The sequence below is a fragment of the Phyllostomus discolor genome, chromosome 7, assembly GCF_004126475.2.
Source record: "Phyllostomus discolor isolate MPI-MPIP mPhyDis1 chromosome 7, mPhyDis1.pri.v3, whole genome shotgun sequence".
In the NCBI taxonomy this organism is placed as follows: Eukaryota; Metazoa; Chordata; class Mammalia; order Chiroptera; family Phyllostomidae; genus Phyllostomus; species Phyllostomus discolor.
In genome coordinates this window covers 12,873,336-12,887,929 of record NC_040909.2, presented here as the reverse complement: position 1 = coordinate 12,887,929, position 14,594 = coordinate 12,873,336, and the positions used below count along the sequence as shown (strand labels likewise).

Genomic DNA, 14,594 nt, shown 5'->3' with positions numbered 1-14,594 from the left:
TGGCTTTTCTGTGACTTTCCAGATCCCACAAGGCAGGGAGGGACACAGTGATGGTGAAATAGGCAAGCAATTAACTATTTTCTTTTAATTTGTCCATCTCCTCTTTCTCTATAAAGCCATAACAGAAAAGCCTATAGGCCAAGTAGACTGGTACAGTTTCAACTGGAATAGATAATGCACTATTTTTAATGCGCACTGATGTTGCAATCACATCAGTCACGAATATTGGTGCCCATGTTTGACACCTGTTCTCTCGCAGAATTGACTGCTTCCTGGCTGACAATGAATGGAGTTTTTGAGTTGACATCTGCCATGTTGTGTTTCCAACCCACAGTGCAAGTTGCCTTTCCCCCATATATTGCCAGAAATAGGTTCCATTCTCCAGCACTTTTAGATGTTTTCTACTGGAATTCTTCGTTACCTGTCAGGTTAGGTGTCAAAACCAGATGAGCCTCTTGGAAATCTGGGGCAGATGTATCAGGGTCTGTGCTATTTGGCACCACAAATGATGTTTATAATGTATTTATTCTCTATAACATTGCTTTTTTTCATATTCAGGATTGAGGCTAAAAATGGGAATAGTGATTTTCTAAAAAAATATTTACACGCAACAAATATAAAAGCCTGTTTTTGTATGAGTTTTTCTTTTCTTTGTCTCTCTGATCTATGTTTTCTCTTGTTTATTTTGCTATGCATTTAGCCAGGAATGGCTCATTGGTCTTGTATTAGATGATTATTTTCAGCTCCCTCTCTTCTTCTTCATTCTGGAGAAAGGAGTCACGTTCAGGGTATATCATTTGGAGACTAGAAACCATCTGCTTGCGCTGGCATCATCCAAGGGGCCGGCATCAGTCCCCTGCAAAGCCGCATGTGCACCTGAGTGCCTTTGCATCTGTCACAGTAACGGTTGAACTAGTCTCAGATAATTTTCAAGCTAAAAGGTTGTCATCTCTCGAATGTTTTTTTCTTTTGTCTTTCACATCCACCCACCATCATTGCCTTAAATCCCCTACTCTAAAAGTACACAGCAAAGAGAGGAAATAGCAAGTCCTCCAAAGGAGACTGCTTACAGGTCCCAGACCCCATGAAACAGTAGTGGCCCGAAGGCAGGGGTGTGGGGCGGCACCAAGAGAGACCAGTGCTGAAGACCTCAGAACCCTGACTGCTGAGAGGTGCGGACCTAGGTGTTTGCTTGGTGTGATGAGTGGTATTAGTGACTAATGTACTTTGCCCGTCTGTTCTGGAAGGGGTGAGTAACGGAGCTGGCTTTTAGGTGAATCACAAGAACCGTAAAATGTGTTCTAGTATAAATGAAGCTTCACGCTTGGTGAAGCAGTTGAGCCCAGGTGACTTTAAGAATCTTGAAGTGGTGGACAATTACGGCACTAAGCAGTAGGATGGTGGGTCCTTCCCCTTCTCGGTGGGCAGTGGTACATCAGAATCACTGGACACCTATTCTGCTTTGTTTCCTGGAGGTTTAAAGTGGGAATCTTTGTTCTTTGATCCTTAAGGATTCCACTCCCCAAAGGTGGTTAATTGCATTTATATCAAAACAAACACATTTCCTCTCACCTTGGTTGTATCTCTTTCCCTTGGGCCGGGAATGTGAGTAGCACCAGAATAAACTGAGCAGCATCTTCATACAGATGCTCACTGAACAATTCTCTGAAGAAGACCAAGCACCTCTTGGGAATCCATGGGTGGCTGGTTGGCATCCTGTTGCTGCTAAACGTGATAAATTTACTCTGAACTTTTTGGAGGAATAGTATTGGAAATCATCTGCTTGAAGTCAAAGGTCCAGACACCTGACTCAGAATTGTATTACTCTCAGGAAAACCAATGAAGTTTTATTTACTGAGCAACTTTAATCAATACTCAGGCTCAAAGTAAGAGCTATCTGTTAGCTTTGGTCCAACTCTATCTCACTGCTCTCCAATATTATATTTTTTCATATTATTATTCTCACATGCTTCAGAGACCATAAGTTTCTATGGATGAGAAAGGTAAATCATAGGAATCTATTGTTGTATTCCTTTCCCCGCTTGGAATTATTTATGAGACTTGGAGTGTCAAATGTGTAAATTACCACTCAATTTTAAAAATGAGACATGCTTGCGCTTTCTATAATGTTAACATTCTTAATATAACATTTTTTTTTTAGTTTTTCCATGGAGTAAGGATACTCTCGAAATTTTTATTTATATGTCTTACAACATTCTAGGTAGATAAACCCCAACCATTTACAGGAGTAAAAAACAAGACTCCCATCTTGGTTTTTCTTACCTACTCACCTCCCAAAGCCCAAGACTGAAACCCACTTCTCCTGGCACTCAGCCGTGGCTCTCCCCTTAGAGTTAAGAAAACAAGAGCTGATCTTCATAGAATCAGTACTCTGGAGCGGTGACAGAAGCAGGAAGAACCCCAAACACTTCTTTCACCCGTGCCCATGGGTTTCCTTACCACATCCTAATGTGCATTTCATTACTTTAAAAACTGAACAGAGAACTCAGTCCAACAGTGTTCACACTGAGATGAAAGCTAACACTCTGACCGCAACAGAACTCCAGAACCACAGAACCCACCGGATTGGAATTTAACAATTTAACAATTAAAAGGGCTAACCATTAAAATGCTAATTTGTTAATTTAACAGATTAACCATTTAAAAGTGGTTTGATTCTAACCCACCGGATTGTCCTGGCAGACTTGGAAGTGGGATAAAACCCATGTTCTTAACACTTGCCAAGCAAAAAGTACTTTTCAGGTGTTCAGCACAGGGCTGTCAACAAAAGAAGTATAGACTATTGAACATGCCCATCTTCTGGTTATAGTGTATTTGAGGAGCCAGCGTAATTTTAGTCAGGACTTTGTGTGTGTGTGTGTGTGTGCGCGCGCGCATAAATTGATTATCTGTGTTACACAGTTTGGGACAATGTAGAGAAAGGTTCACTATATACATGCTATATGTAATAAAATAATAGAAGCCATGAGGAAAAATTTAGAAACTATTCAGAATATAAGACTTTTAATTGTATATAATCCAGTGATTAGAATCAAACCACTTTTAAATGGTTAATCTGTTAAATTAACAAATTAGCATTTTAATGGTTAGCCCTTTTAATTGTTAAATTGCTAATTTGTTTCACATATATATGAAACAAATTCATACACACACACACACACACACACACGCACATGATATTGCCCTAAACATACAATAGTATTGGAGGGAGCAAGACCGCTGTGGCAGGGTTCCTCCGTCTGCAGCCGCGCCTGCTGTAGGAGCAGGGTGACCCTCAGTTCCTGAGAGCATCGTGGCTTTTGTGTCATGGAAGTCGGCAGTCATTTCTGCACTTGTACCTCGAGAGAAGTTCTAGGGCTTACTTGTAGGTGAGAGCCTGGTTGTATACAACAAATAGCGGGTCTTCTTGTGTCTCAGTAATCTTAACATTTCTGTTAGCGGCGAGGTCATTAGCACATTGCTGTGGCTTCAGAAAAGAGGTCATTGAGGCATCAAGTCAGCAAAGAAGCTCTGGTTTATTGGTCAAAGGTGTCTGGTTTCCGCTTAGTTGTATACTTAAATGCTAGACTGTAATTATTGATACGAATCTTCAAACAATACATTGGAACCCACCGAGAGAAGCGGACACCGACCTAACATATTTGATCCCACAACAATACTCCTTCCCCCTGCTCAGCATTTCTGTGGCTCAATCCCACAGGTCCCCACGGCATCATAGCCTCAGACACCCTGACCTCTACTTCCCCACCTCCTGGCCTTCAACCCACAAATATAAAAAAAAAATAGCATTTCTTTATACATACCAAGATTATCTGTTAACTCTCTATCAATTCATGGACACTGATAATTCTGGACCCTTCTCAGCAAGTAAAAATATTATCTTTGCATGTAAGTTTAAATGCAACACTTTTATATGCACCATTGTAATATATATAAGCAAAAAGCCTTCCCTCCTAAGAAACAACAATTATATTCAGCCGTTTTCAAAGAACACGTTACTTTAAGGCCATTATTACTTGCTTATTTGGAACTGGGGAATCAAACCATCATTTGGATATAATAGATGGATCTATCCTGGTTAAGGTTAACACTAATGTACAAGTAAATGTTGGTTCAGTATCCATCAGTGTCCTTTTAGATCTGGGCTACTAAGAAAAATGTGAAAGGGGTAAAAATAGCTTACAACATTTACTGAGTGCTTTCCTAGTGCCTGGCATTGGGCTGATACTTGACCTGCATTACCTGTATCTCGTTTAATCCCCCCAAGCCTTTTAAAGTAAGTACTATTACCTTCCATTTTTTTACAACACACCAAACACCACGTGTGTAGTAGGGATACTGAGTAACTCGCAGGAAGCCACAGTTAGTAAGCTGCAGAGCTGAAAAGATACAATAATGTGCGTTTTGAAAAGCCACATTGTGTTTGGCTTGCGTATCAGCGTTCGTGTGTGAATGGCTTAAAACTTAGTTTAATCATGAAAACCGTTGCTATGTTAAGTGTGGTATGCTAGTTCACATCCGTTTTATGGAAAAGTGTTGAGGTATGTGCCCAAACGCATGGTGTTTTGTGGGGAGTGGAGCCTCGAGCCATTGGCTGTGTTAATGCTGCTACCACTGAATGTTTATACAATATTGAAATGAAAGATTGGAGAGCTTAAAGAAAACAAAGTGGCAGTCCTAGCCCTCTTCTTTTTAAATGATTCCTTTGTGGAAACTCTCCATTGATAGGCAAACTTGTAGCAACATGACGTTTGGTGAAGCTAAGTAGACCCAGCTGGCGTGTATGTCTCTTTGGTGTTGTTGCTGGTACCAGGCTCATCACCGTGTAGAAATGGCCAGACTCACCCGCAGATAATATATTACTCCAGGTCTTAATTACATGTGATTCCTTCCTCTGTTTCAAATTACATAGTTTCTCCTTTTTTTTCCCTTAACCCTCTTACCTTTTTCTGTATCATTATAATTTAGATTGGACACTATCACTTAGTCATTCTCATATTATCATTAGTAAAGCTATATCTCTGTGCCTATAGATCAAGAAAGACATAGCAATAAAGAGGGTGAGTTTTGTGTTTGTTTATTTGATTACATATATTGGAAAGCCTTAATGTGATAAACCAAGACCAGAAGCAGGGACAGTAATTAATCCTGGTATCTTTTAAACTTGCAGCGTAGCAGAAAGACTAAGAATTGGTTTGACAAAATAAAACAGCTAAGATGTTCATTTTAGCTGATCATAAAATCATGTAGGCCATGAAAGGAAATTTAGAAACTCTTCAGAATATGAGCATTTTAATTGTCCATAACCCAGTGATTAGATACAAACCACTTCTAAATGATTGAATTTCTTTCCCATTTTTCTAAACTAATAGCTTTTATTAATTTGTTGTCATAAAATACCACATGTTTACTATAATAATCAGAGATATATTAAAGGTTAGCATTAAAATTTGCCTATTACCCCAGCATCCAGAGACTTCTATTATTATTATTATTATTATTATTTATTATTATTCATTGTATAATTTCAATGAATAACATAATTTCATAACATAATTTCAATCATGTTATCTCTTCTTTTATAAATTGTTTTTTTCTGTGTTAGGACATAGTATTACATTTCAATTGCTAGAACTGCGTGTTACATATGGAGCTATTTTAAGTCCCTTAACCAGGCCTCCATGGGTTTCCACAGCCTTGCTGTCCTCATCAATGGAACTGTGTGTTAACCACTCATCACTAATGCCTTTGGTTTCATTCTTAGAAACAGAATCACTCTTCCAAGGTGGACTGACACTCCTCCAGGCTCTGAATGCCCCTAGCCAGTGTGCCAGAGCCGGGGTACCAGTTTAAGAGCTGTCTTACAGGCCCTCGTGGTCTTGGAGTATTCTGCTTAACTTTGTTGTTGCTCACAAATAGCCTTATAGAGAAGAAGGACCAAGGCCTTTCCTGTTCTAGTTTGCATGTGTCTGTGTACAGACACAGGATGCGGTCAAGAGAGGATTGAAAGATGCTAATAAAGGAAGCTTGATAGCACTGACTATATTGGATTTATAAGGGAGAGCCTTGCTTAAAAGAGCCTGAAATTGTATAACATGACAAAATAACAGTGGAAAGGAAAAATGAGTTGCAAATACTGTAATTGAAAGCTTTAAACTGTTAAGGGAACGATGCTGCTTAGATTCCTCGAATATATTCGGCTTTAAACATTTTTGATAGATGTCTTATACTACCCAAATATTTTTTCCTGTTGTACACAGGATAAACTATTTTAAGGTATTTATGCATATTGATTACCATCTTTCAGGCATTCCATATGAAATTCAAAGACTGTGTATACCTGCATATTTAGTAGAATCGAATTCTTCAGTGGTGGGTGTGCGAGGGGAGGGGGCAGGGGAGGATTAAGCACTTTGGAAGTAATGAACTTGGTCTCCCGAAACTGGCAGAGAAGGTAAACCATTGAAAATACTTCCAGATCCAAAAGGTTTAAAAAATAATTATAAAAATTGCTCATCTATATTAAGCTTAAAGAGAAAAACATCTCACCCTGGCTGGTGTAGCTCAGTGGATTGAGTGCGGGCTGTGAACCAAAGTGTCACAGGTTCGATTCCCAGTCAGGGTACATGCCTGGGTTGCAGGCCATAACCCCCAGCAACCGCACATTGATGTTTCTCTCTCTCTCTCTTTCTCCCTCCCTTCCGTCTCTAAAAATAAATAAATAAAATCTTTTTAAAAAAAAGAGAGAGAAAAACATCTATCTAAAGTTGGAATTGATTGACTAGGAGAGTTTGATCGCCTCACGCAGGACTTCACTCAGCCACACTGCATCTCCATTCAGTAGCTGTCTACTAGGGAACCAGGAGGAGCTAATGCTGACTTTTGAAAGGTTTGGTTAGGGGTACCAGAGCTGGTCACTGTGCACAGACCCTGCTCTGAACTGTGGGAAGAGCTTGTTTTACCTTAGAAGAGAAAATTGGTTTTGTTTCCATCAAGAAGAAATATTAAATGCGCTTTCTCGGCTTTCTGATGATGATATAGAGAAAGCTAGAAACAATACCTCATGGACTAAAATCCACTGGAAGTAAGAAATTTAGACACCTGTGATGCATGGCCATGAGATAAGTAGTAAATTCTCATTATCATTGACTTCATGAGAACAACTACATTTTGCAGCCTTGAGGAGTTTTTCTTAGTTATATCCTTCTATGGATACATTAAAATAATTTATTCTCATTTTTTTAAAAAGGGTTCATAATATATTACTTTGGTTCCATTTGTTTTATGGCTAAGAAATGATATTGCTATGATGTTAAATTAGTGGTAAAAATATTTTTAAATTGTATAATATAATAGTGTGTAACCAGTCATTTTTCTTTTAATCACATGCAATACTTCAGCTGTATACTACAGTTTCCATGAGTTTCAACCGCAAATTGCTCTTTGGCTTTAGGGTCATGGATAATGCTCTGTAAAAATCAACCTGGAGAAATCTCACAAAGGTTTATTCCTTTTAGGCATATGTCAAGTGGTTACTTTGAAATCACTGACAATACTTTTGAAATCATCATGAAGAGGATTAATAATTTGGACCATTAGGTTCTACTGCTTGAAAAAAATTAAACAAGATATTTGAAAAGCAGTTATGGAGAATGCTCTTGGCATAATTTGTATCAGAGTAAGAAATATTCTTGCTCCATTATTTACTTATTCATCAGCACAAGCTCCTTCGACTACCCTTTGCTTACGTGATAGAGCCTTTTACTTAAATATGTCCTGGTATGAAAAACAAATAAACCAGCAGTATAAAGGGATGCAAATGAAATTTCAGAATAGTGTTTGAATAGCTTTCTTATAGTTGTAACACTTTAAACTGAGGAATCCCAAAACAAGAAAAGGTAAGATTCTTATTTCCACCTCTAAATTTTAAAAACTTTCATAACATGATTATTTGGGGTCCACTTAAAGCAAACCATAGATTTGATTTTTAAAGATCTCCCTAAGGTTATAAATTTGAACTTATGCTCCTACTAGTCAAACTCTCTCCTATTTTGTTTTATAATTTTAAAGGGTATGACTGCATATCTTATTCAGCGGCCCTTTGATCTTCCTTTTAATTACATTAATTTCTATACAGCTGTACTAAATTTTTCTCATTCATACATTGATTCGTTTATTTATTTCTCCAAATGCCTCCCATATGCTAGGCACGGTTCTAGGCACTAAGGGTTATGTATTTAAAAAAGAACGTTCTTACCAAGATGGCACTTATATTCCAGCTGTGGGTGCTGTGCTGAAGTCTCACTCTCTGTGCTTTCCTTCCTAGAGAAGAGTTGATTGCAAAGCAAATTCACCTTATGCTCGTGAATTCTTGTACCATGTTATTTCTAAAAGAACAGTTATAGACTGTTAACAACAGATACAAGAAACACATCCACAAATTTAGCAGTGAGAAAAGCATTTCGTTTACTAGAGTTTATCAGACTACAGTTGGGGGGTATTAGGGGAGACTTAATTAGCATTGGTACAAACACCATTTGGATTTAAGTTAATGTCCTAATTTCACTGGCTACTTAAAAAACAACAACAATGTAACATCTAAGTATTGATTAAAGACGTTGAGATGCTCAAAAAGTTCCAGGAGAGTCGTTACCACTTACAGTGGTCTCCAATTCTTCATGCTAATATTATAAGACTTTACAGTGTGATAAGTAATTGACATGCACTGTGACTTTGCCACCCCAGTATGTGTTGAATTTCTCCTCTGTAAGTGGCCTCTTGGCTGTCAAGTTCAAGTTCCCTTTGCTCCCTTAGTGTTCTGATTTTAAAATGTCATATTTGCCCTTCCAGATCATGTGTTATCTTTTTATTTTTTTTACATTTTGATTTTGGTGGAAAGCAGTCCCATTTGCACTTCAAGATGATGCAATGCAGGGCGCTTGGTTTTTCAGTGCGGTGTGAGGGGCTGTGGCCCCCTGTGTGCTCCATCGGCACAAGGGGACTGACCTATGTGCCCGCAAGGATGTGAAGGTGCTGTCGTCTGTAGCTTAGTGGGCAAATCTACAAACCGGGAGCCACAACGATCACTGAGGGATGTTTATTTATCTGTAAAAAAGAGGCAAAATATATGCGTTCCTCACTCATCAAAGTTCTATTCTAAGGCTTGCATAAGATAATAGTATCATGTTGTAAATATCATGCAAAGTTTTACAAGCTATAACTGGCCTTATTCCAGTTTGCTGTTAGTGTCTGTTCATCACTGTTATTATAAGATATGTATATGTGTTTAAGGGTGCATCCCACCCCTATTTGAATTATTTGCTTAAATTAATCCATTGTTTTCGAAGTGCTATTTGCTCGTTTTTGGATCTATAGGGAAACAATGTCATTCCCGTAATCACTGGTCACCCATATTGAACAGCAGATACTGCAAAGAGCCTTCCCAATGACTGAATGTGTAATGAACCCAGTGGGGACAGAAAACCCACTGAGCCTGGGAAGGAACGCATCCGCTATGGCGGAGACGCGTTAATGATAGTCATAAATAATGACTGCTCCGAAGCCCAGGACAAACAGTTACTAGCACTTCCTCCAGGGACGAACCGAAGCCCATGTCATTCATTGAGTCTCTGAAGTGCAGGGCGGTTGTGGGAAATTAACAAGGGAGTGGAGCCCTTTCCTGGTATAATACAAAATGATTAAAAGGACCTAAAAACAAAAATCAATTGACTGATCAATAGCGTGTAACTGCTTAGAGCATTTTCCCCATGCTAATCAGTCATTAAGTTGTTTAAACGAAACATTTCCAGTGTCTCAAATTACTGAGCTGATTTACAAGACTTGGTCAAGGGTGTCAGAGCCTCCTGGAGCCCCATCCCAGGGCAGCTGCCCCTGGAGGGAGATGGCAATGATGCATAAATGGTCCTCTCTCCCTGTGGATTAAGAAGGTTCTTAAAAAGGAGGATGTGCTGGGAGATGTTCTCTACCTAGGGTCCGGACGTCGGTGAATCAGTGTGTTGACCCCAAATTCTAAACATGTATATTTGTGCTAGAATATGGGTGGGGACTTGGTTAAATTCAAGAGCAGTGGAGGTCCAGACAACTATATGAGCATCTATACGTTATATATGTACAGGCCTTTAAAATATCTTTTTAACTTCAGCCATTGTGAGCCGCATGCAGCAAACAGGACTCGGAATTCAACCCAGCCAAAGGTATTCTAACAGCACCTGTGAGGTGACCTATGACCTACCTGTGTATTGCCAGCGATTCTAGTATCAAAACCACGTGTAAACTTTCTCTTTTAACGTTGAATGCCACTGTGGGGGAAAAAAAACAGCGCTGAGAAATAACTTGAAACAGGGGGAAAAAAACTTTTTTTATTGATATGTTTTACTTTGCTGGCAGACCAGAGCAAAGGTTTTGTGAACATTTAAAAGATGAAAAAGGTGAAGAATCCCAGAAGCGGTTTATCTTGAAGCGCGATAACTCTAGTATTGATAAAGAAGACAACCAGGTTGGTTCTCAAGTTTGAGAGTGGCTGACGTTGTTTTTGAAGGTGGGCTGACTGATGTTCTTGTCGTTCCTCTGTGGCCCCTCTCCCCCTCCCCCGACTCTGCCCTGCCTCTGATACCACCGTCCCCTCTCTCCAACCTCCTCGCCCGCCTTGCCTCCCCCTTTGGCATTCAATGGGGAGCCCAAACCCCACGTCCTGGTTGCTTCAGCGATGGCTCTGTGTTGGGCTGCATGGGTGGTGCTTGGCGCAGTTCCTGCTGCATGAGTTGGGGGGTTGGGGTGCCACCGGCTCTGAGCTGTCGGGGAAAGCTTTGTCAGTCGCATTTCCAGATGTCTGTGTAACTATGGCAGTCGTTCCACTCCCTACAGCTTTGTCCTTCAGTTGTGCACAAATTGAGCTGGATTATCAAAATGGACCGATGATCACCCGGTGTAGCTGTAAAGAACAAACCTTGTTATGGTGAGGACAGGTGGATTTTGCAACTATCCTACAATAATTAAGTCTTCACACCAAAGAATCAAGTTCATGTTTTAGTCTCCCGACCCTTCTCCTTGCCATGTTTTATTGTCCGTGTAAATTGTCTGCTTGTTTTGCATGAACTGTAGCACAACTCTCTCTTTCTGTGTATTTTGCTTGTGATGAAACATTGGGTTGTTGGAGGGTAGCCTGACTCATGGTACCTCAACAAGGGTAGAGGTGTTTTACTCAATTTCTTCTCCACGTGGGGGGTGTGGGATCCAGGGCTATTAGGAAGAAAACTGAGTTAAATGGCAAAGCAAACAAGTTTTGCACGAGAATAAGAACAGTAGAAAGTCACAAAGTGCCATTATACTTTGTGTCTCTGACAATCAAAATAGGTTTTTTTTAAAAAATGACTTTGCTTTAAAATTCTTAAGGGCAAGATAATAAGCATCTCACTCAAGTTATTATTTTAATTACACTCAGTGAGTCACTGAAAGGCAGTATGTGCATCTGTGACACACCTGAAGAAAAAAAAAAACCTGTTCATCATTGTATCTCATTTCCTCCCACCACCACCGAGCTCCACCGTGGCTCGCGTTGACTCTGAAACGTGCCGGCGTCATGTACTTAGTGGGTGTTTGTTGAATGGATGGATGAACGTGGCGAGGGCAGAGCTTTGGTGAGGAATGGCCAGAGGAAGACGGGAGGGTAGCTGAGGTGCAGAACGAGGTTCAGATGGCAGGATGAAGAAGAGGAGTCCTCATGCTGGGTTCTTTGAATTGTTCTGACATTTCTTGATACTGACCCTGATCAACAAACACATTCCAAATTTAATCCAAATGCCAGGTGCAATGTCATTGAGTGAATACAAGGACTAGGATGCAGAGCAATAGTGTCCACCTCTTCCTTTCCACTCGTCAGTTCTCGACTCCATTGCTTTGTGTTTCTCCGGTCCCCAGGGTTTCTAAGCCATTTCTTCCCATAGCCACCTTGATCTAGCCATCACTTCTTTGTTTTTTAAACCAACATCCTGCTTCCTTCTGGGAAATCAAAATCACACAGGTTAGCACAGGAGACAGAGTCCCTCCCTGGTGAGCTGTCAGGTAGCTGAACAGACCAAACACCCAAGGCACATCCGGGCACTCCCATTCCAGAAACACCCATGCTACTTGCACCCAGCAAAGGAGGCAGCCAGGAGCTGTGATCATTTCCTGGCATCGCATGTCACGCACACGCAGCACACACGTACCCCCCACCACGGCTTCCTCAGGGACAGAAGGAGTGAGGCTTTTCATGCCCCATTTGTTTAAGTGAACATTTATTCCCCTTAGCTGACAGTTGCTTAACCGCAGACTTCTAACAGCTCAACTTGGGTAACCCTCCTGATTTCTTTTTTCTGTTCAGCAAAACAGAATGCATCCATTTAGAGATGACAGACGAAGTAAATCAATTGAAGAGAGAGAAGAGGAGTATCAGAGAGTGAGGGAGAGAATATTTGCACACGATGTGAGTAGTTGTTTTAATTGCCTCTTTAGTGCGGTCCTTCCATCGGCAGTAAGGCAGCCTCGCTCCCCAGACAGTGAGCTGGCAGGGACGCAGGGAGCCGGAGCCAGGGAACAGTGGAACTGCAGCAAACCGGAGGTGTTTCTGGAAGAGGCCCTGCTTCAGGGAAGCGATGGAAAGGTAGCCAAGGTAGCCAGGGGTTTGCGAGTGTTCCTAGGATGTGACCTGAGTGGGAATGGAGATCAGTGAAATAGACCTTAAGTACAGAGGCAGGTCGGGTGCCAGATTTGAAGAAATGCCTGCACGTCCACATTAGGCAGAAGACAGGACATGCTCGTCTCTTTCCATGTGAATATTGTGCAGTGGAACTACAAAACAAAGAAGAGACTGCTGATCACGCACACAGAATTTTCTGCATTCTTAGCAAGTAGAGGCCTTTTATTATCTCAATGTTAAATAGCAATACTCACTTCCCCCTCAATTTCAGGTCAAATTAGTGTTGTAAACAATTTTCAAGGGACTAATGATAAAACAACTTCTTTTGTTTTTGTTCAAGTCCCCACAAATAAGATGTGGGAGGGATTTTTTTTTATCCTTTTACCCACTGTGGCCAAAATAAAATGCAATTCAATTATATAAAAATTAATAGGTAAGAAGAAGCTGGACTTAAATGCAAGAAGGTTAAAAAGGCAAGTGATTGCCAATAGCTGTTCCATTGCATGAGGTCATTCTCGGCAGCCTCCTAAAATGCTGGGCCCTTCCCTCTGCAGACATGAGATGTGAGCTCCTTTGCACGGACTGTGACCCGACACCTCGGGATCTACTAGGGCAGGTGGGGGGCACTGGACCTCTTGCCGGACTGGCTTCCGGAGGCTATTGCAGAGGCTAAGCACCCAGGCTTCATTGCTTAGTATGGAGGGGGACTGCTATCCTCAGGGTTTCACGTCCAAGCAGCTTCCCCGATCTTACAGCGGCTGCTGGGTCCTTTCATATGGAGAAGCTGCAGCGGAGGCAGCCATCTGCACTGTCTTCACCTCTGTACAGGCTTCTGGTGCCTCTTCCACATCCTCTCTGCCTTTCCTGGATACATTAACATTCAGTTTTGATGACTGAGTAATCTGGCTCAGACCTCTGAAATTAGGGGAGTGGGAGAGAGGGAGATGGAGGTAGCCATAGTTGGGGGAAGTTCAGTACAGTTCTAGAAGATTCTGTGCGTGTGTGGACTACTTAGATTTTTATCATGGTCAGAGTACTTGCTGGTGCAGCCTGACCCAGGGAAGGCCTTCGGCTGTGTCTGCTGGACGCCAGAACAAAGTATGAGAGGGTGTCTCCGAATCGTGGTAGTGTAAGGGCGCCCCCTGTGGACTGGAGGCTGCGTGCTCTTGTCGGGTGACCTTTATGGAGAGGAGCTTTTCTGAAAGGCCGGTTCATGTTTTATTCTCTCTCTCCCTCTCTCGCTTTTTCCTCCCTCTCTCTCTTATGCACACACACTCACTCACTCATACACACATTTCCACTCTTAATTCCGGTTCTGGCAAGCCATGCCATTTATGAACAAATTGTTATATTCAAAAGCAGACGCTAAGCACCCAGATGATGTGCAAACAACATGATGCTTTTTTCTCCCCAGAGTTGTACCACGTTACCAGACACTCACAGCTAGGGCACAGAAAGTCACGTCACTGATGCCTGCCTGTGGGGAGGATGGCCCTCAGGCTGCTGTCCTTCACTGTGGTTCCCCAGGTCTGCAGAGAGGTCATTGCCGGGAGAGGAGTTCCCATGACTTCCCCATGCCCCTTTTAAGATGACGAGGAAGGGACCTGGGTCCCAGGGTAAAGATTGGAGGCAGGTGCTGCTGTTTAAAGGCTCTATGGCCACATGCTGGGCTAACTTTTTTTTTAAAGTGAAAGCAGACTTAAAGGTGTGAAAGCCTCAATGCCAAGCCATTGCCACAGCCAGCGCATTCCCTGAAAGCATTTGACAGCCTTCTTTAAAGGGCCGTGGCCTCTTCTCTCTGCAGTAGCAGAGGTGTGCGCTGCTTTGATGGGGTCTCTGGTGGCCTGCATTTCTGCCTTTACTGATCCAAGCTTGT

The 14,594-nt window shown here is 41.5% G+C and overlaps 1 protein-coding gene across 19 annotated transcripts in view; it reads left to right on the top strand.

Moving 5' to 3' along the window:
• Positions 1-14,594, top strand: part of ARPP21 (cAMP regulated phosphoprotein 21) — a 151,523-nt gene that overhangs the window by 55,670 nt on the left and 81,259 nt on the right. For 8 of the 19 annotated variants that reach the window (XM_036030528.1, XM_036030527.1, XM_036030531.1 and 5 more), the window contains 2 exons: positions 10,429-10,537; positions 12,404-12,505. In XM_036030528.1, the coding sequence (XP_035886421.1) occupies positions 10,429-10,537; positions 12,404-12,505 (211 nt within the window). The other 11 variants (XM_028518808.2, XM_028518806.2, XM_036030537.1 and 8 more) reach the window with 3 other exon arrangements.